The 21251-nt window shown below is 40.1% G+C and overlaps 1 protein-coding gene across 3 annotated transcripts in view; it reads left to right on the forward strand.

Moving 5' to 3' along the window:
* Positions 1-21251, forward strand: part of spock1 (SPARC (osteonectin), cwcv and kazal like domains proteoglycan 1) — a 520348-nt gene that overhangs the window by 460533 nt on the left and 38564 nt on the right. For 2 of the 3 annotated variants that reach the window (XM_063053347.1, XM_063053349.1), the window contains one exon: positions 18777-18830. The exons of the other annotated variant lie outside the window; for it this stretch is intronic. In XM_063053347.1, the coding sequence (XP_062909417.1) occupies positions 18777-18830 (54 nt within the window). The remainder of the gene's footprint in view (positions 1-18776; positions 18831-21251) is intronic. 3 annotated transcript variants of the gene reach the window in all.

Below are 21251 nucleotides of genomic sequence, written 5' to 3' on the forward strand. Positions count from 1 at the left end.
TAAACAGGACCTTTACAGAATGGCAGGCAGTGACTAGTGGGGTACCGCAGGGCTCAGTGCTGGGACCCCAGTTGTTTACAATATATATTAATGACTTAGACGAGGGAATTAAATACAGCATCTCCAAGTTTGCGGATGACACGAAGCTGGGCGGCAGTGTTAGCTGTGAGGAGGATGCTAAGAGGATGCAGGGTGACTTGGATAGGTTAGGAGAGTGGGCAAATTCATGGCAGATGCAATTTAATGTGGATAAATGTGAGGTTATCCACTTTGGTGGCAAAAACAGGAAAACAAATTATTATCTGAATGGCGGCCAATTAGGAAAAGGGGAGGTGCAACGAGACCTGGGTGTCATTATACACCAGTCATTGAAAGTGGGCATGCAGGTACAGCAGGCGGTGAAAAAGATGAATGGTATGCTGGCATTCATAGCAAGAGGATTCGAGTACAGGAGCAGGGAGGTACTACTGCAGTTGTACAAGGCCTTGGTGAGACCACACCTGGAGTATTATGTGTAGTTTTGGTCCCCTAATCTGAGGAAAGACATTCTTGGCATAGAGGGAGTACTAAGAAGGTTCACCAGATTGATTCCTGGGATGGCAGGACTTTCATATGATGAAAGACTGGATCGACTAGGCTTATACTCGCTGGAATTTAGAAGATTGAGGGGGGTCTTATTGAAATGTATAAAATCCTAAAGGGATTGGATAGGCTAGATGCAGGAAGATTGTTCCCGATGTTGGGGAAGTCCAGAAAGAGGGGTCACAGTTTGAGGATAAAGGGGAAACCTTTTAGGACCGAGATGAGGAAAAACTTCTTCACACAGAGAGTGGTGAATCTGTGGAATTCTGTGCCACAGGAAACAGTCGAGGCCAGTTCATTGGCTATATTTCAGAGGGAGTTAGATATGGCCCTTGTGGCTATGGGGATCAGGGGGTATGGAGAGAAGGCAGGTACAGGGTTCTGAGTTGGATGATCAGCCATGATTATACTGAATGGCGGTGCAGGCTTGAAGGGCCGAATGGCCTACTCCTGCACCTATTTTCTATGTTTCTATTTATTCTGTAGAATGTAGAAGATTGGGAGGAGGGAGATTTAATAGAGGTTTACATCATGATGAGGGGGATAGAGAGGATAAATGCAAGTAGGTTTTTTTTCCACCTGGTTGGGTGAGTCTACAACTAGAGGTCATGTGTTAAGGGTGAAAGATGAAATGTTTAAAAGGAACAGCAGGGAGATCTTCTTCACTCAGAGTGGCGAAATTGTGGTACAAATTGCCAGTGCGAGTGATGCATGCAGAGTCGATTTCAACTTTTAAGAGAAATTTGGATAGGCAAAGAAGACTGGGTATATACCAACATCCCTGGAGCATAGAAAGTTGCTGCCTGTCCTTGCAGATTCTCTGATGATCTGTTATGCTAATTCCAGCATACCGACCATTGATTAAAGGAGTTAAGCCAATTCAAAGCGAAATAAAGACCTGGCCAGAAAGAGCAATCTCAGCATTGCAGGAAAGTTTTGAAAGCACAGCCTGGAACGTGTTCAGGAAGGTCCACTGATGTTGCCACAGCCTCTACCCTCCACTCTGTCCTGTCTCACCTGGAAAATGGTGCCTGTTGTGCCAGGATGCTGTTTATCTACCTCAGTTCAGGGTTTATATGATCATCCCTCAGAAGCTGGAAGGTAAACTGTCTTCACTGGGTTTTAAAACCTCTCTCTGTGACTGGATCCTGGACTTTGTGGCCGAAAGGCCACAGCTGGTCCGTGTTGGCAGGAACATCTCCAGCTCCATCACGCTGATCACCGGTGTGCCCCGGGGCTTCATGCTGAGCCCATTGCTGTTCACACTGCTGACACTTGACTGCATTGCCAGATCCTGTTTAAGCCGAATCATCATGTTTGCTGATGTCACAATAGTGGTTAATCTCGTCAACAACGACAACAAGATAGCGCACAGGGAGGAGGTGGAGTGGATGGTAGAATGGAGCGAGCACAACAACTTGAGTCTCAATGTGGACAAGACCAAAGGAATGATAGTGGACTTTAGAAAGGTATAAGCTGACTATTCCTCACTGCTTATACTCAGCTCTTCCATGGAGAGAGTTAGAAGTACCAAGTTTCTGGGGTGCACATAACAGAAAATCTCACCTGGTCCCTCAACACCACCTCCTTGATCAAGAAAGCACAGTAGCATCTCCACTTCTTGATGGGATTGAGGTGAGTGAGGGTCCCACCCATTCTTACTAGTGTTCTCAGGAGCACCACTGAGAGTGTCCTGACCAACTGCATCACCTTCTAGTACAGCAATTTCAAGGACTACTGAGAGGATCATTGGGGTCTTTCTTCCACCCATCAGAGATATTTAGCAGGAGGGCTGCATCCGCAGGGCTATTAGCACTGTTAGTGATCCCTCCCATCCGTCCCACAATCTCTTTGACTCCCTACCATCAGGCAGGAGGTACCACAGCATTAGGACAACAACGTTTAGGACGAGAAACAGGCTGTAAAATGACTAAATTATCTAACACCATCCAGGTTTCATTACACATGAAGTGCCAGCAGCACTTTACTGTTTACTTTTTAACATGTGTTGTAAATGCACCTTATTATTTATTAATTTTCAATAATATTGTGTTATGTGTGTGTCCAGTGGAATGTGGTTTCATTTGGTATACATGTGTACAATTGAATCACAATAAACTGAATTTAAACTTGAACTGGAGCTTTCTTGTTCAATCTCACCCTTCAGGTAGCACTGTAGCAAACTTTCCTTGAAGCACCTATTACTTGCAGTTTATTAGCTCCTGAATCACCTGATTCAAGATTGCAGTCCTGATGAAGGGTCTCAGCCCAAAACGTCAACTGTTAAATCTTTACCATAAATGCTGCTTGGCCTGCTGAGTTTGTCCAGCATTTTGTGTGTGTTGTCTTGAATTGCCTGGTCACCTTCATGACAACAGTCTTGGTATTTTTTTGTAGAAAAGTCAACAGTTGTTTCTTAGGTGTTAATTACATTGGATTTCAGGGCAGTTCAGATGCTGAGGATAGTCCATTGGTAAGGAATCCTCAATTTGTGTGTGAGGTGCAGCCCTAGCTGCTTGCTTGTTGAAAACTCTGCGCGTACGGGTCTCACTGAAGGACGGGTAGATCCTAGAGATGCGTGGCCTTCCTTTGTTCATCTCAAGGGGGAAGAAAGTAAACTAAGGTGTCTTCAGTAAGGTGGTGCTAGGTTGAGTAATGCCAATGTTCAAGTCACTTTGCCCACAACTGTTCACTAGTCCGAACATTGTGGAGGTTCTCTAGACTATTGAGAATATTCTTAATTGGACAAATTCTCTCGGTTATGCTTTGACATGGTTTTATAGCACTGCATTTTAAGTAAATCTACAAATATATTCTTTAATTTTCCAAAGAGTATGAAACTAAAACAAAATGATACACATTGAGTGAAATGTGAAACTTCTTCATTCTACATAGTATGCAGTCATTGTGTATAATTGGTCTCTGAGGGAGCAGGGATAAAGAAACCAAAGCCAAGATTCATTCAAAAACTGTCAGGAGTTGGTGAGAAATTCTCTCGCATTTGCCGTTTCAGTGATAACATAGTGGCAAATTAGAATGGTACTTTCCTGATTTTGCTGAATATACTGTCAAAGTTTGCAGCCATTCAGAACAACATTTCTTCATTCCTTTCCACAAAAAATTATATAGAAATGCATAGAACGCATAGCACAATGATTGCTCATGCAGCCTATTAGACCTATTTCAGCACTTGTGCTCCGCATTACTTTGTCACTTTACCGACAGCAACTCAGTATTTCAATTGGTCTAATCTTTTACTTGTATTTTATCTAAGTTATTTTATTTAAGTTACTCACAAATATTATCAACACCCTTGCTTCCTCCACTCCGCGCAATTATAAGTTTTGCATTTTCATTCATTGGTCATAAGTTCTTTCAAAGCTCACTGAATTAGGAATGAGGCTGTAGGCATGCTTGGCAGTGTTTGGCTAACAAATATGACTGCTTATCTTCCAAGTCAGTTGTAGCATTTAAAGAGGTCATTGATTCTTTGATGCCTTCAAACTTGCTGGCAATGAAGAAAATTGTTTTAGAGACTCAACTAATATTAAGCAGTTAAGATAAGAGTTCTGTTGTTACATGCCATTTCAGTATAAATACATGGAACAGTTTCCAAATTTAACCAATGCTACCAGGAGATCACCGACTTCCAGCTAATCCCAAGTTCAAAATTACTTGTATTTAGGTGAAACATTAAGTGGAGGCCATGTGCTCTCTTACATACAGTAGATCAAAACATCTCATTAGCACGGTGTCCTTGCAAGTTTCACAGCCAATATGTAACTGCTAACAAAATAGAACATAGAAGAGTACAGCACAGGAACAAGCCCTTTAACCTACAATGCTGTTTCAAATCAAATAAATTGGTGATCAGATGGCAAACTAATCTCTTCTGCCAACACAAAGTCCATATCATTCCATTTTCCTCATATTTGTGTGTTTATCTAAACATCTTTTAAAAGTCCCTAATTTATTAGCATCTACTACCACCCCAGGCAGTGCCTTCCAGACACCTACCACTCTCTCAGTCAAAACTTGTTCCTCATATCAACTTTGAAATTACCCCTACTTATCTTAAATGGAAGCCCTCTGGTATTAGACCCTGGAAAAAGATACTGTCTGTCCACTTTGTATGTCTTATAAACCTCTACCAGATCTCCCCTCAGCTTCCACCATTTCAGAGAAAACAACCCAGGTTTGTCCAACCTCTCGTTATGGCACATGCCCTCTAATCCAGGAAGCACCCTGGTAAACCTCTTCTGCACCTTCTCCAAAGCCTCGACAATAATGGGGGTGATCAGAACTGTATTCAATTCACTGGAGGTGGCCTAACTAGAGTTTTATAAAGCTGCAACATAACTTCCTGACTTTTGAACCTCAATACCTCAACCAATAAAGGCAAGCATTAAACATGCCTTCCTAACCACCCTGTCAACCTGTGTAGCCACTTTCAGGCAGTTTGAATTTCACAGGTATATTTAATGTCAGAGAAATGTATACAACATACAACCTGAAATTCTTTTTCTTCACAACCATCCACGAAAACAGAGGAGTGCCCCAAAGAATGAATGACAGTTAATGTTAGAACCCCAAAGCTCCCCCCACCCATGCATAAGCAGCAGCAAAGCAACGATCATCCCTCCCCCACCATAAAAAAAAATAGACGCCAAGCACTCAAGCGTACAGCAAAGTATCAATAAAGACCCCGAAGACTACTTGTTCACCCGGTAATTCGACATACCACAGGTTCTCTCTCTCCCTAATAAGGGAAAAAGAGGTGGTCCCGTTTCACGGCGAGAGGGGAGACATAATAAGCAACTTGCTAATTTACGATGTTAAAAGTCTGTTGCGTCGCTTTTTCTGAGCTCGGTGCCCAAAGGACTCGGGTCTCGGGGCACACAGCCAGCAGCCAGCTTGCTGCTTTCGATCTTCTGTGTCCTCCCACAACACACCAGTTTCCTGTGGAGGCACCAACTTTGAGTCCGCCCGCCTCCAGAGCCACGAAATCCCAGAATCCTGAAGACGCGCTAGTCTTCTAGGCTGCATCCTTAGTATATCGAATAGCAGCCAGTCATGAGACCCCAAGAGCAGGTCCCATTCCCGCAAAGAACCAAAGTCAGCATCTAACTCCAGGTCAGGTTCTTCAAAAGAACCCTGTAAGGGAAAAATACAGATATTAAAGATAGAAGTCGAGCTGTTTGTGGAAGATGCAAGCGAAGGAGTCGCCGTTAGGTGCCATCGTCTTCCTAAACTCCACCCATCACTTTGGACACTGAGATCCCTCTGCTCATCAACACTGTTCAGGTCTTCATATTTGGCCGTGTTAAACTCCATCTGCTATTTCTCCACCCATATATGCAATTGATCGATATCCAACCATATTCTTTGCTATTCTTCTACACCGTCCACAATACCAGCAATCTTTGCATCATCTGCAATCTTAGTAACAGACCCACCTGCATTTTCATCCAGCAGTGTTGGATGAATAACGTATTCATTGAATCAAATTATCTGATCTTTGGATAATGCTCTGTTCTAATTGGTTGCTGTATGGCATGTAATACTTCTTATGCTGCCCCAATTGACTTATAAGGATATGGAAGATGGTATGTAAGTGCAGGCCTCCAAAGTCCTCAATATATTTATATTGTCAAATTACAAGAGGAGTCTTGTGAAGCATCATTTGTGGAGAGTCTGAGGAATTGATAGTAGCCATCTCTGTTAGCCTTGGAGGATTTTAATAGTGATATGAAAAAGAAAGAACAGGAAAAAAACTAAACCACATTTTCAGAAAGGCAGATGGATAGACTCTAGTTTGATAAGGCTGCCTTAGGAAGATTTAGTTTGCTAAGATCTTCTAAATTGGTTTTGGTGCAGGTTTAAGGTGTGTCTTTGGACATTAATCAAGACCAAAGATGTGGATGCCCTGACTGCCCCAAACCCTGAGGGTAAAACCCCTAAATATGTCTGAAGAAACTGAATAGCAGGCAGGCTGCACTGCTGTGGTTCCCAGTGATGAGTTTATGAGTGAATTTGCTTTGGTGTGAGTTGGGATACAGGCTACCTGATTTAAATCGATGTAGAGTAGAATCTGTGAAGCCAGCCTGGAGTTGGTTAAAATTGTCAAGCCCAGAATGAACAAAGGTATGACCTGTACTGCTGCTTTTATAAGATGCTCACAAGCTGATGTAAATTTCACAAGGGCAAATGATCACAAATTGAATGAACCAAAAATTATGATACTGGGATTAAGTTTAATGTGGACTAGTAGTACATGGCTTATGTAAGAAAATTTAATACATTAATACTACTCAAGTATTGAGGAATATCTACAGAAATCCCCTGTGAATTTTAAATGTGCTTTAAGAATTTTATCTAAATTTAAACGCAGATCACCAAAATGAAATGAACTACTTTGTTAGCTGGAAGCACCTCCTCCTTGGTCGCCGCTCAAATACAGGTGACCCCCGCTTTCCGAACGTTCTCTTTATGACATTTTGCTTTTACGAAAGACCTACATTAGTACCTGTTTTCGTTAACCGAAAGAGGATTTTCGCTTTTACGAAAAAAGATGCTCGCTTTAATCTTGTGTTTACCCTGAGAAAGACTACCATGACCATGAAGCCATGCGCGGGCAGGTGTGTGTGCATGCGTGACGTGCGAATGCGTGTACACGTGCATGCGTGACGTGCGAATGCGTGTACGTGCTGATTTTTTTCGACAAATCAATTTTGACTCAAACTTCCCGACTCTGTTAAGTGAAACTACACTGTACATACATTATTTCTACTTTATATAGGCTGTGTATTTATCATATCATTCCTGCTTTTACTATATGTTAGTGTTATTTTAGGTTTTATGTGCTATTTGGTATGATTTGGGTAGGTTATTTTTTGGGTCTGGGAATGCTCAAAAAATTTTCCCATATAAATTAATGGTAATTGCTTCTTCGCTTTACGCCATTTCGGCTTACAAACGGTTTCATAGGAACGCTGTACATTTGGATAGCGGGGGAAACCTGTAGAGGGTATTGGCAGCTGACCTCACCATGGAAAATAGATAGGGAAATAATCTAGCCTTTGAAGGTGGCTACAGTATAACCTTCCTTTCATGAGGTTACTCATAGCTATCTACTGTATATCGAATAAGGCTTAAGATCTTCAAGTTCAGAGATTTGCGGGCTGCAAACCCAATACCATCACAGAACTCCAGGGCCTTTTTGAAGAAGATTCCACTAAAAATTTTCCTATTTTTGCTGCTTGATTAATGTTACTATATTTGGCCTTAAAATCATATTTGTCTGCATCTTATCATAGAGTCAAGGTGCATAAATATTTTTTATTCATCCCAGTTGAATCTGGTGGTATTTACACTGGTAATCCTCCTACTCAAACAGTGATTATCATTTGAAACTTCCTGCAATCTTAAGGAGCCAAGTGAACTCGAAATTGATAGGAAAACTACATGTTTGCAATAATGTTGAGTTTTATTAATTTAAGCACTTGGAAAAGGATTCACAGATGCTTAAGCATAACTGGTAATTAGAATTCTGACAATAAGTAGAACGCTTTATATTTCTTCATCGTGATGGAAATTGCTTTTGAGTTATTTCTTCATTCTGCTTTCTCAGCTTCAACAATTGGATTGACATTTCTCTTAGAGTGGAATTTATTTTACTTAACAGAGTACTCGTCAAAACTTTCAATTTCAGACTCCAAAATAATAACATTGCATTTGAAAAAAATCACTTCTATCTTTATTACATCTTTGCCCTTTCTCAGGTTATGGGTTTGACCTATTGCCTACGGAACGATAATTTACATTCCAATATTCTCTACACTTCTCATGTGCAGAGAATATAATGGTATTGGGATTCAATTCTTAAGGTAATCTCTGCTCCTTTCACATAGGAGAATCTTTCTTTAGTTCTGTCGCAGAATGAGACAATATTTCAATAACTGCTCCTTATGATAGGAGTAGAGGATACTGAAAATAGTTGGTAAGCTGTTTGCTATCCCGTTGCTGCTGATATGTAGATGGTTTTGAATTGGGCAGTCCAGAGTTCGGTATATTTTACTGCCTGTTGTGCTACTGGTGTTTAGAGAAGCAAGGAAGGTCCTCCATCTCTGACAGTATTCAGGGTGTCAGTAACTTCCTTTACGTTTTCACTACTGTCAGTCATGCAAGTCCTGGGTGGAGACCCAGGAATACTGTCACACCTAGATGTGGAACGATTCTTCATTACGCTACAATTTTGTTTTACCGGTCAGGGTTGGTAGCCCTGAGCTGAACCCCCAAATCTGAAGGACTAATGGAGCACTCTTAGTCTGCCCTCTACCCTTTGACCTGTTTGGCCAAAGGTGACCCTACCAAAAGCCAAAGCATAAGAGCCCTGACTCCAGCCAACATGGTTCTGTGGGTCATTGAGGCACTCAAGCCTATAAACCATGACAAGGTTGTGGACCTCTTGGAGGAGGGTTTGATATGAAAAAGTCCTGTCACCTAACATAATCCTATAGAGCAGTGAGCCATCACGGACTGGTTTCCTCTGCTAGCACTACCAATGATATGTCCCTGAGGGGCAGTATTCCTCTTTTGGTTACAAAAAGAGATCGTACCACTGCTGCCAGTACCTCTGATGCTGATCAGCCATGATCTAGTGTCTCCAGGAGCACCTTGTTGGGTTCAGTTGTGAAACTACAGATTTCTAGTCTAGAAGCTGCAACTTTTTTTTTACTTTATTCATTTATAGGGTGTGGACATTGCCAGCTAAGCCAGCATTTATTGCCCACCCCTAATTGCCCTTGAGAAGGTGGCGATGAGCTGCCTTTTTGAACCGCTGTAGTCCCTGAGGTGTAGGTACACCTGCAGTGCTGTTGAGGAGGGAATTCCATGATTTTGACCCAGCGACGATGAAGGAATGGCGATATGTTTCCAAGTCAGGATGGTGAGTGACTTGGAGGGGGAATTCCAAGTGGTGGTGTTCCCAGGTATCTGCTGTTCTTGCTCCTCTAGATGGTAGTGGTCATGGGTCTGGAAGGTGCTGCCTTAGGAACTTTGGTGTGTTGTTGCAGTGTATCTTGTAGATAGTACACACCGCTACAACTGTTCGTCAATGGTGGAGGGATTGGATGCTTGTGGAAGGGGTACCAATCAACTGGGCTGCCTTGTACTGGATAGTGTCAAGCTTCTTGAATATTTATGGAGCTGCACTCATCCAGGCGAGTAGCAAGTATTCCATTACACTCCTGACCTCAGCCTTGTAGATGGTGGACAGGCTTCGGGGAGTTAGACTCCACAGGATTCCTAGCCTTTGACCTTCTCTGGTAGCCGTGGTGTTTATATGGCTAGACCAGTTCAGCTTCCTGTCAATGTCAATGCACGTAGACTTATTAGCTGAGGCTTGATTGTGAAAATGATTTGAGTTTTAAACACTTCTACCAAACATCTGGGCAACTCATCCTAAATGCCTACTGCACAATGGATGTAATCACATGTAAATTGTTCCTTCTGATGTATACACCTGCCATCCCTTCTCCCTGCAGTTTACCTGCAACATACCCTCTCTCAGCCTATCCTGGTTCCAAAACCTAAACCAGCATTTTTCTTTCTCATGATCACAGTAATGTTTATCAAGTTGAAAAAACACGGTAGTATTGATAGCAAATATCAAAAATTTAGATGCTTTTAAATAATCAGTGGGAACATTAAAAAAAATGAATGACTTATATGTGAATAGAAATACTTTTAAAAGTTGTTATTACAATAGAGATAACACTGCCAAAGGTCGCATTGATGTCTTAAGATGAATAAATGAACACATGCTCTGAATGATTTCTTCCTCCAAGTATTCACCAAGGAAGGCTTGACCAACATGTCTTCTTCAAACAAAGCAATGCAACTTTAACCAGTTGGTGACTTGCTGGAGATAAATGTCTCAGAGAAGTTAATAGAACTCAAATGAGTCCTCAGGGAAACACTACTTCAGTGTGCAAGATACTAGGAGCGTAGCCATGACAATCATGGTGCTAGGAGTTCACCTTTTTCAGATTTATGGGGCATTGCTGGTTTCCTTAATATATTAGATACAATTCGAAGAAGGCTGACTACACAAGTATCCAGAATGGATGAGTTGTTCTGTAAAGAACAATTGAACAGGCTAAGCTTGTATTGACCAGAGGTTAGAAAAGTGAAAGGGGACTTGGTTGAAACATTTCAACATCTAAGGAGATGTTACATTGTAAGTGTTTGGAAAATGTTTCCTCCTGTGGAAGAATCTAGAACCAGGAATTTCTTTTTTAAAAGAGTAACTTTTCTACTTTCAGAGGGTAGTGAGCCTTTTAAATTGTCTACCCCAAGGGCTGTGGAAACAGAGCCTTTGAATATTTTTTAAGGAATGAGTAAGCAGATACTTGGTCGGGGGCATTGGACTATTGGTGGAGATGTGCATGCAGAATTAAGGTAACTGTCAGACAGGCCATTGCTCTTATTAAGTGGAAGAGCAGGCATGAAGGATAAAATGTCCTGCTCCCCATTCTACTCTCTATGCTCATGCATTCTAATTAATTTGTGTAAGCAATGATTGTTAAACAATTCAAAATAAACTGCTATGCAAAATGATGTCAATATTCAGCTTGAAGTTTCAATTTAACAATTTCTGAATCACTGCACACATTTTGAACTTTTGTACTTATTTTATGAGAAAAGTTGTTTCTTTATTTTATCTTGAGCATTAATCATATCAATTCCCCTTAACAATTGTTCCTTTATTTCTGTTATTATTTTGGAATTATAAATTGTTCTTTGACCTTCACTAAACTCTTTTTGAAGGACAGTACAGTCGTCCTTCACTAATCCGACTACCTGTAATCCGGTTCCTTTGATAATCCGGCACTGATTATGCTTAATGTGATTCTTCTGTTATTTGGCATTTTCACTAATCTGGCACTCCTCAGGTCCCAATGGTGCCGGATTAGTGAAGGTCGACCTGTACTTAATGGTGAGGCAGGAAGTCAGAGAAAGCCTTTTACTTCCTCAAGATATTTAAGACTCCTGCATGAAAATTCAGTACTTCACTTTCAGTTTCATTACTCATATTTAAACTATTTTCTAGAAGTTTCTTTTTAAGTTATTAATTTCTAAACTTCTCAGCTTTCTTTATTTTTCTGTATCATTTTTAAATGCAACAAATGCCTACAGCTAGTTAATTCTTGTGCATTTGTCCCTCCAAACTAATCCCTTGAGCATTTGTCACTCCTCACTAATCTCCCTCCTGGCTCAGATCCTTGTAAGAGACAGAAAAACTACACCATCCCATTCACCTCGGCTCTTCCCTCCATTCAAGGGCCCAAAGAGTCATTTCAGGTGAGGCAACACTTTACCTGAAATCTCTGGGGGTCATCTATTGTATCCAGTGCTCCCGATGTGGCCTCCTGTACATTGGTGAGACCCAATGTACATTGGGGGACCACTTTGTTGAGCACCTCCACTCCATCTGCCAAAAATGGAACTTCCCAGTGGCCAAGAATTTTTAATATCTATCCCTATTCCCGTCCCGACATGTTGGTCCATAGCCTCCTCTTTTGGCACAATGAAGCCACCCTCAGGGTGGAGGAGCAACACCTCATATTCCATCTAGATGGCCTCCAACCTGACGGCATTAACATCAATTTCTCCTTCTGGTAATTTTTCCCTCCCCCTTCCCTTTTCTTATATTCCCCACTGTAGCCTCTTAACTTTTCTCCTCACCTACCCATCACATCCCCCTGATGCCCCTCCTTCACTTTCTCCATGGTCCACTGACCTCTCCTATCAAATTCCATCTTCAGCCCTTTACCTTTCCCACCCATCTGGTTTCACCTATCACCTTCTAGCTCATCCCTCCTTTTCTTCCCCCCACCTTTTCATTCTGGCCTCTTTGCCCTCAGCCCCAAATGTCAACTGTTTATTCATTTCCATAGATGCTGCCCGTCCTGCTGAGCTCCTCCAGCATTTTGTGTGTTGCACTAGTTAACACTTCCCCTGTGCAAAGGCAGTAATTGTAGTTCTGGATATTTTCAGAAATTTCTACTTTAAATGTAGCCTATCTTTAAGAGCTCTCTCTCTGTCAGTCACAGTGTTAAGAGGGGGAATGAAATGAGAAGCTAGTCCCTCAAACCGAAGTTGATATCAATCCATTAGCGAGCAGATGGAGGAATTTAGGGAAACAACAGTAAGACATTTAAAATGGAATTGTTAAGCTATCCTTAACTGTCTTCCTCTTTAAATGTTCAGTGCTTGAGAGAATCAGCCAATAATGGATCTATTATAGCCATGGGGCAAACCAGCATCAGTCATATCTTCCCTGTTGAATACTTATAGCAAGCAGTCGTTCAGAAAATGTACATATATCTCCTGCACTGCAGCTATTCAGGAAATGGGAGTTCACCCCTACAGTATTCACAAATCACTAGCCGATAATTTAAGATACAGAATAAAATTTGCTGTCAGAGAATTTATGTGAATAAAAGTAAATAAAGCACAATTTTATTTCAGCTTGTGTTTCCTGAAGCATGTGTGGATGATGTGGCTCTGCATTATGAAAAATCACAATATGGACCACTTTCTCGGAATTCAGCCCACTTCATAGTGCAGAATTGCATGTGCATTTAGTGTTGATTCTCAATGTCACACCAATTTTACCTTTATGATCATGGTGCCATACAGCATATGCAAATATTGAGCAAAACAACAGACAAGTTCAGCAGCTCTTTCCAATATGTGTTTTCTCAATGAAAAGCTCATTTTTGTGTCATTATCCAACCACTAGAATTAAGCAATAGAATTAGAAGAATTAATGTTTTCTATAGTTCCCTTCAGGGTGTTATACATCTCTGCACAAACTGTCCTTTCTTCTTGTAATACCATCCCGGGCCCATTCCGCATAACAAACAAAATTAAATACAGGATGTCTACATATTAGACATGCTGCCTAATTCCAGTGTGATGTGCTACATCCAGTCATTATTTGCCCAATTAAAGACCAGCAACCTCATGCAGGACACGACCCAGACAATGGCAACATTTTTTTTAATGCTGCAGCTTTCCTATGTTGGCGACTAAGGTATTGGCGTACTTTGACTACTCCACACAGGAGGAAAATTGTGCCCCAGCAGCAGACTCTGTCCCTTGCTCAAATATGAGCAGCCTAGGATTTAAGACTGATCGGCTACTGAGGCAGAATTCCTTTCTCCCTTTTAAAGAAGTCCAGGTTTAGCCATCTTCGTGAAACCACCAAGTAGCTGTCTTCTAATAAAGTAAAAGATCTAAAATAACTGAGCCCAGATATACGCACTCTTACGACTCAAACATATTTTTATTTTACATGTGCGCAATGAGATCAGCATGGCCCCTGTCACCCACACTGTTCTGAAGCTATAACTGGTTCATCAGTTATGAATATTGACCATTTGGTAAATAGTACCGTATACAGTATGTTTGAATTCCTTACTTGCAAGATCAATCACCATTCACGATAGAGATGTTAAAAGTCAATCGAAACTTCCAGCTAACAGCTGATAGTTTGAAGTTAGCAAAGCAATTGACCCCTAATTGTTGGGTGTGTTTCACATCCTTCTGTTATTTGTCTTGTCTGTCTCTGGCACCCCCTGTTGTGTAAAGGGAAGCAATGGTTTAGGAAAACCTTTCTAGAAAAGTCTCACTTAAGAGGCCTCATTCATGAGGCTTGAGTACACAAAACCACAATCACACTGGCCTTATCTGTCTGCAATGGGCATTACTGGCTCTGGTGGTCTCAGTTCAAAGGTCGCCCTTGTCTGGGTTTGACTACACACCAACACGGCAATTCTCGCCTGGATATTGTCTTTCGTCCTTCCCTTGCCTTACTGCAACTACCACACCGGTTCTCACCTTCAGTAACACACCACAGAAAAATCTTGACAGTTCTAAACATGCAAAGATGAACAAAAAAAAATGTTGCTGTAGTAAAATTTAGTCCAATACATTTTTCTAATAGTGTTAATGCTGGGTATTTCTTGGTGTTGTAAACATACAAATGTAGCAATCATTAAAAAATAGTTTGTTAACTGGTTTAATCTGAATGGTGAGATGGTAACTTTGAAATGGTTATTGATGTAAACCACACCAAAAAAATAACAATGTCACCTTTCCTATATAGATAGAAATTACAGGATTTTTATTATCTTTATTCTAGATACAATATTCCAACAGCAAGCTACAATAAATATATTTAAGCCAGGCAAGAATTGATGTGACCTTGTGATAGATATTCACTGTCCATGACCAGGGGGCCTTTTTGCGAAGCTCAGCTTTCTAACACAGCAGCTGTGAGCTTCTAGAGATCAAAGAGTTGTTTTGAGTAAGTTAAACTTCCAACCAATGTTCTTTGTTCAGGTTGTCATAAATAGGAGCCAGTCTTCAGTTCTTAATGTAACCTATAAGCAATAATCAGTCTGAAGTTAAAAGGACAGCTTTACAAACAAACCATACTGTCTATAGAGCACTGGCTGTAGGCCTGCAGCACCTGGGCTGACTACCTAATAGGTTTTATTTATATAATTTATTTATTGAGATACAGCGTGGAATAGGCCCTTCCGGACTTTCAAGCCACACTGCCCAGCAACCCCTGATTTAACCCTAGCCTAATCACAGGACAATTTCCAAAGACCAATTAACCTACAATCTGGTACGTCCTTAGACTGTGGGAGAAAACCAGAGCATCCAGAGGAAACCTACAGGATCATTGAGAGAACATACAAACTCCTTACAAGCAACGCCAAGAATTGAACCTGAGTCGCTGGTACTATAAAACGTTGTGCTAACCACTACACTACCATGTGCAGTATAAGACAATGGTGTTATGCAAACTGGGCTTGTATCAATCAGACAATGCTGGCTAAATTATTTAATTAAAGGAAGCATGCAAACCAGATTGATGCTATCACATAGCACATGAAATAGCTGATCTACTAATGGCAGACTTGTATACTCAGAGAGTCAGCCCTCACAGCATTAATTGTGGGTATCTTGGACTTTTAGACCACTTATGTTGAGGAGGTATCTGAAGAAATATCACATGTGTGAAGTCACCCAAGTGCCAAAAAATAATAGTAAAAGAGAAGTTAGGCTTTTTAGAAATGGTTAAGAAACAACAAGAACAATGACAGAAAGACAAGGTGAACTAGAATCCATTCCTCTGCTTATGTGTTCTGCAATGAACAACTTGTTCTTCTGCACACCGGTTGGTATGCCTTTTTAGCTTATAAAAATTGTACGTACCTGTGTTTTGGAAAACCTTTGTGTTTTAGAAATTGTTTGTCATTTCTACTCTTAGAAATCCTCTGTGCATTTTAAATGCACGGTGAGTTTTGTCTGAACTTAAATGTGTATCATTAAAAATAAATGAACTGTATATCACTAAAAATAAATTAACTTTGTTTGCTGGAAGTTTCTCCTCCTTGGTATGGGGGTGGGAGGGGGTACTCACCACTTGTTTTGGATATTGATAACTAAATTGCCATGGAGGATAAATGGAAGTGATTTAGTCTTTGAAGAGTAGCTAACTACAATATAATCTCCTTTTATAGTGGGGGTACCCATAGCTATCTATATCCAATTGGGCTTCAGATCTTCATTTGAGTTTAGAAGTTTTGTCAGCAAACCCAATATAATCACAACCTGAGAACACTGGAATAGTGTTCCCATTATTTGCAAAAGTTAACATATAGATAGAACATAGGAAATTATTTATTAGGCAGTTTTGGAGCCCTTAAAAACCGAATTAAAAATAGTGATAGGTTTTTTTAAGAAATGAGAAAGATCATTTTGGAAGATTTGCATTTGGATTTTTATCTCAATAATTGTTAATACTGATATGCCAATTCCACCACTGTAGATAACACTAATAACATCAGTTTGGAGGGATAAACTAACTGTGGGACATATATAGTCATATGAGATTAAAGGTCAGATTAATTTATTTGTTGTAATTCATTGCTGTTGTAGATGTTATAAAGATTGTATCTATTATGTTCCTTGCTTAAAAAGCAAGAGAGACCATATCAGTTGTTTACATTTTGAATAAAACTGATAGCACATGTCACAAACAATAGACTTTTTAAATAAGTTTAACAACTTAATATATTGTCATTATGAAACTTTTCATATGCGTACTCTTTGATTTACAAATAGAAAACGATTTGGTAAGAACATTTTCATAAATGAAAAGGGGTGGGCGAAATGCGCGGTGGGTTTCCGGTACAGTGTGTTCCCATGTCTAGAAGGTCAAGCAAGAAGTAAGTTTCTTAGTCAAGGACATGTAACCAGATTGTCTCTAAGTCGAAAAAAAAATCTGTTTCATCTTCCTTCTTTGAGAAAGTGTTGGCTGTAGCTGGGCCTCCTATACGAGTTCTCTGGGGTGAGCCATGAAGACTATAAATTATATCTACCTTCTTTATCTCCTTGAAACATTACTTTTATTACTCTATTATGCCACAATCTAATGTGCTCAATTCCATGAATTTTAATAAATTCAAATTTCTAAAGGCTCTTGCACTATTTTTATGACATTAAATAAAGGACAAAGGCATCGTTTTTCAGATGCTGAATATCTGAAATAAATGCAGAAAAACAGCTTGAAAGGTCAGACTTTATCTATCAAGAGGCAAACAATGGAGTCACCCGTTCTAACCAATGATCTTTCGTTACACTCGCGTATTTAGCTCCAAACAAAGTGCACAAATGTATTTAACATTTCTGTTCAAATTTTCTTGAAAGAATTTGTTTAACTGTAGCCTTATTCAGTTCATACTTTATTTGTAATTCCATCTTTGTGTTTGTTCTCCTCATGTTTGTTTCAGTCTCTCTGCTGAAATTGAACAATTTTAATCACACAAATACTAAAATATGCATGTCTTACATACATTTAAGTAGCTTTTATCTGCCTACACTTTAATGTCGACTCTAGCTATGTGATGCCTTATGGATGTGATAATCCATTCTCTGTAACCTGTAACAAAATCCAAACGGCTGAGATGATTATCTTGAGTGTAAATCCAATCTTTCTCAACTCAGCCCTAGAATTTGGTTTGTCTGTCTATTTTTGGACCATGCTTTTAATGACATTTGGAGCTAAATCTGGCATAACCCAAACTAAGCATGAGTGAGTAAGTTATTAATGACTAACAATAGGCTGCAACCAAACTATCTGCTGAATGAACTCAGCAGGTCAAGCAGTTGAGGGAAGATGAGAAGAACATCCAGAAGAACATCTAGAACCCTTCTGGTTCTAAGCGATTGCCAGTGTTTCATCTTGTTAAATTTTAAATACAAACAGCTCTTCTTTTGACTGTTTTATTTGGGAACTTTATTTGAAGTTAACCAAATCACCTACGATTATATCTGCTGTTTTGTGGTTTAATTACCTTCTCATAAACTAGTTTCATTTTCAGAACTAGGAGATTATTACTGGTAAGAAAGTTTAAGGCTAATTATTCTAGCTATTTATTCCATCAGCAGTCCATAACACCAATACAAATCAGGTTTGTCATATTTTTGGCAAATATTCACATTGTCTGAAGTCAGCTTTTACATGTTTTTCCAGGAAGGTGTAGAAGTCTTTGCAAACCACTGTTCCTGATTCAGAAGAATATTTACACCACAATCACTGGAGAAATATTTTATCACTTAAGCTAATACTTAAGAAAACTTCATTCTCCTAAATTGATCTGAAAATAACAAATAAATTAGTTGTGGTTAATGATTTTACATTGTTTTAATTGGGAATAATTTAAATGCTAACTACAGTGCTTAAAATTAATTTCACAAAACTTGCTGTGAGGAGCATTTCAAGTAATTTTAAAACAATTCTCAAAGTACCTGTAAAACTTAACTTAAAGGAGCAATAAATATCCACCATCTGCTATTAGTTTGCACAATTTTCTGACTAATGTTCCAGGAAGCATGCCATTTTCTTAATAAGTTAATGCAAATTATATTGTCTTTTATGGTTGTATAATAAACTTTTAAGTTGTTCCTTACATATTAAATAGACCCTTCATTTTGGTTTGAAAAAGGATGAAGCTAAGTATTACAAAGAAGATTCAGCATTTGATTATTTAAAGTTCATTTCACCTATTTCGCTTCTATTCTTTTCTTGTTCTTTTCTTATCCTTCAGAGGGGATCAAAGCTAGAGATGAAGGGAAAGATGCAAATCATTCAACTCTGAAAGGTAACCTGAAGTAAATGTAAACTCTATGCGTTAGAAATGCTTCAATGTACGTTTTCACAAATATAGATGAGAAGAATTCATCAGTTTATTGTGCAGGTGGGCTAGGCTCCAACATTCTTTAGTGTATAGCATCTAAAGCATTACATGGTGAACTGCAATCCCACTCAAAGACCTTTATTGTACAATTTCTAACCAAGGAAAGCTGGAGTTTCAGCAATCTGTTCTTCAGCATTTTCTGCATACATAGAATACTCTAGCTGAGGACAGCTTTAGAAAGCTCACTTCTTTGATCTTGTATTCTGTGTTAATAAAGAATACAGTAGTATCCTTTTATCATCAAATAATTCACATGGTGTGCTACCTTCGAGATACTTCAGTTCCTACTTATTTATCACCGTCCTGACACTTACCTCGCCTTCAACAAGTACATTGCTTCACGTTCTCCATATTAAATTCCATTTGCTTTTTCTTAGCTGTATGTTCATTGATGACTTCCTGCCTCTACAGCTTATTTCCTCGTTATCAGTCTCATGGCCAATTTTGGTATTGTCTGCAAACTTCTTAATTATGCCTCCCATATTCAGTCAAAAGCATTGCATATACCATTGAAAGCAAGGGACTTGGTACAGAGCCCTGCAAAGTCTCACAGCAAACATCTTTCCAGGCACTACAGCACCTACCACTGATTACCCCTTGTACCTGCATTTTCGCCTTTTTCACCTTAATGTTATTTTCCTTTCTAATCAGCCTACCACCTTAAGACCGTAAGGCATAGGAGCAGAATTAGGCCATTCAGCACATCGAGTCTGTTCCGTCATTACATCATGGCTGATCCCGGATCCCACTCAACCCTATACGCCTGCCTATTCGCCATATCCCTTGATGCCCTGATCAATCAGGAAACTATCAACTTCCACCTTAAATATACCCATGAATCTGGCCTCCACCACAGTCTCCGTGGCAGAGCATTCCGCAGATTCACTACTCTGGCTAAAAACAATTCCTCCTTACCTCTGTTCTAAAAGGTCGTCCCTCAATTTTGAGGCTGTGCCCTCTAGTTCTGGATACCACCACCATGGAAAACACTCTCTGCACATTCACCCAATCTAGTCCTTTCAACATTCAGTAGGTTTCAGTGAGATTCCACCCACCCCCGACATTCTTCTAAATCCCAGTGAGTACAAGCCCAAAGCTGCCAAACACGCCTCATATGTTAACCCCTTCATTCCCAGAATCATCCTCATGAACTTCCTCTGGACTCTCTCCAACGACAACACATCCTTTCTGAATATAGGGCCCAAAACTGTTGACAATACTCTAAGTGCAGCCTGATAGTGTCTTATAAAGCCCCAGCAGTATCTCCTTGCTTTTATATTCTATTCCCCTTGAAATAAATGATAAATTGCATTTGCCTTCTTTACACAGACTCAACCTGTAAATTAACATCCTGGGAGTCTTGCGTGAGGAATCCTAAATCCCTTTGTACCTCTGATGGAACCTTCTCCCCATTTAGATAACAGTCGGCATTATTGTTCCTTTTCCCAAAATGCATTATAATACACTTCCCAACACTGTATTCCATCTGCCACTTTTTTGCCCATTCTGCCAATTTGTCTATCTTACTGCAATTGCATTGCTTCTTCACCGCGCCGCCCCCCCCACCCTTGCCAGGAAGCCATCAATTTCATTATCCAGATCACTGACAAACAATGTGAAAAGTAGTGGTCCGAATACTGACCCCTGAGAAACACCACTAGTGGTCACAGGCAGCCAACCAGAAAAGGCCTTGCTGCTTCCCGGCTGTCAGCCATTCCTCTATCCGTGCCAGTATCTTTCCTATAATGCCATAGGAACTTATCTTGTTAAGCAGCCTCATGTATGGCACCTTCTGAAAATCCAAGTAAATGACATCCACTGCCTCTCCTTTGTCCACCCTGCTTGTTACTTCCTCAAAGAACTCTAACAGATTTGTCGGGCAAAATTTCCTTTTACCAAAACCATGCTGACTTTGATTTATTTTATCATTAGTCTCCAAGTACCCTGAAGCCTCATACTTAATAATGAACTCCAGCACTTCCCAATCACTGAGGTTAGGCTAACAGGCATACATTTTCCTTTCTTTTGCCTTCTTCCCTTCTTAAAAAGTGGAGCAACATTTACAGTCTTCCAGGACCATACCAGAATCAAGTGATTCTTGAAAGATCATGACTAATGCATCTGTTATCTCTTCAGCAACTTCTTTCAGGAGTCTGGGATGTAGTCCACCTGGTCCAGGTGACTTATCCACCTTAAGACCTTTGAGTTTGCCTCAACACATAATAGGAATGGCACTCACTCCTGCTCTCTGACACTCACAAGCCTCTGGCACACCTCTAGTATCTTCCACAGTGAAGACAGATGCAAAGTACCCATTAAGTTCAT

This window comes from Mobula hypostoma, chromosome 7 (assembly GCF_963921235.1).
Source record: "Mobula hypostoma chromosome 7, sMobHyp1.1, whole genome shotgun sequence".
NCBI classification, from domain to species: domain Eukaryota; kingdom Metazoa; phylum Chordata; class Chondrichthyes; order Myliobatiformes; family Myliobatidae; genus Mobula; species Mobula hypostoma.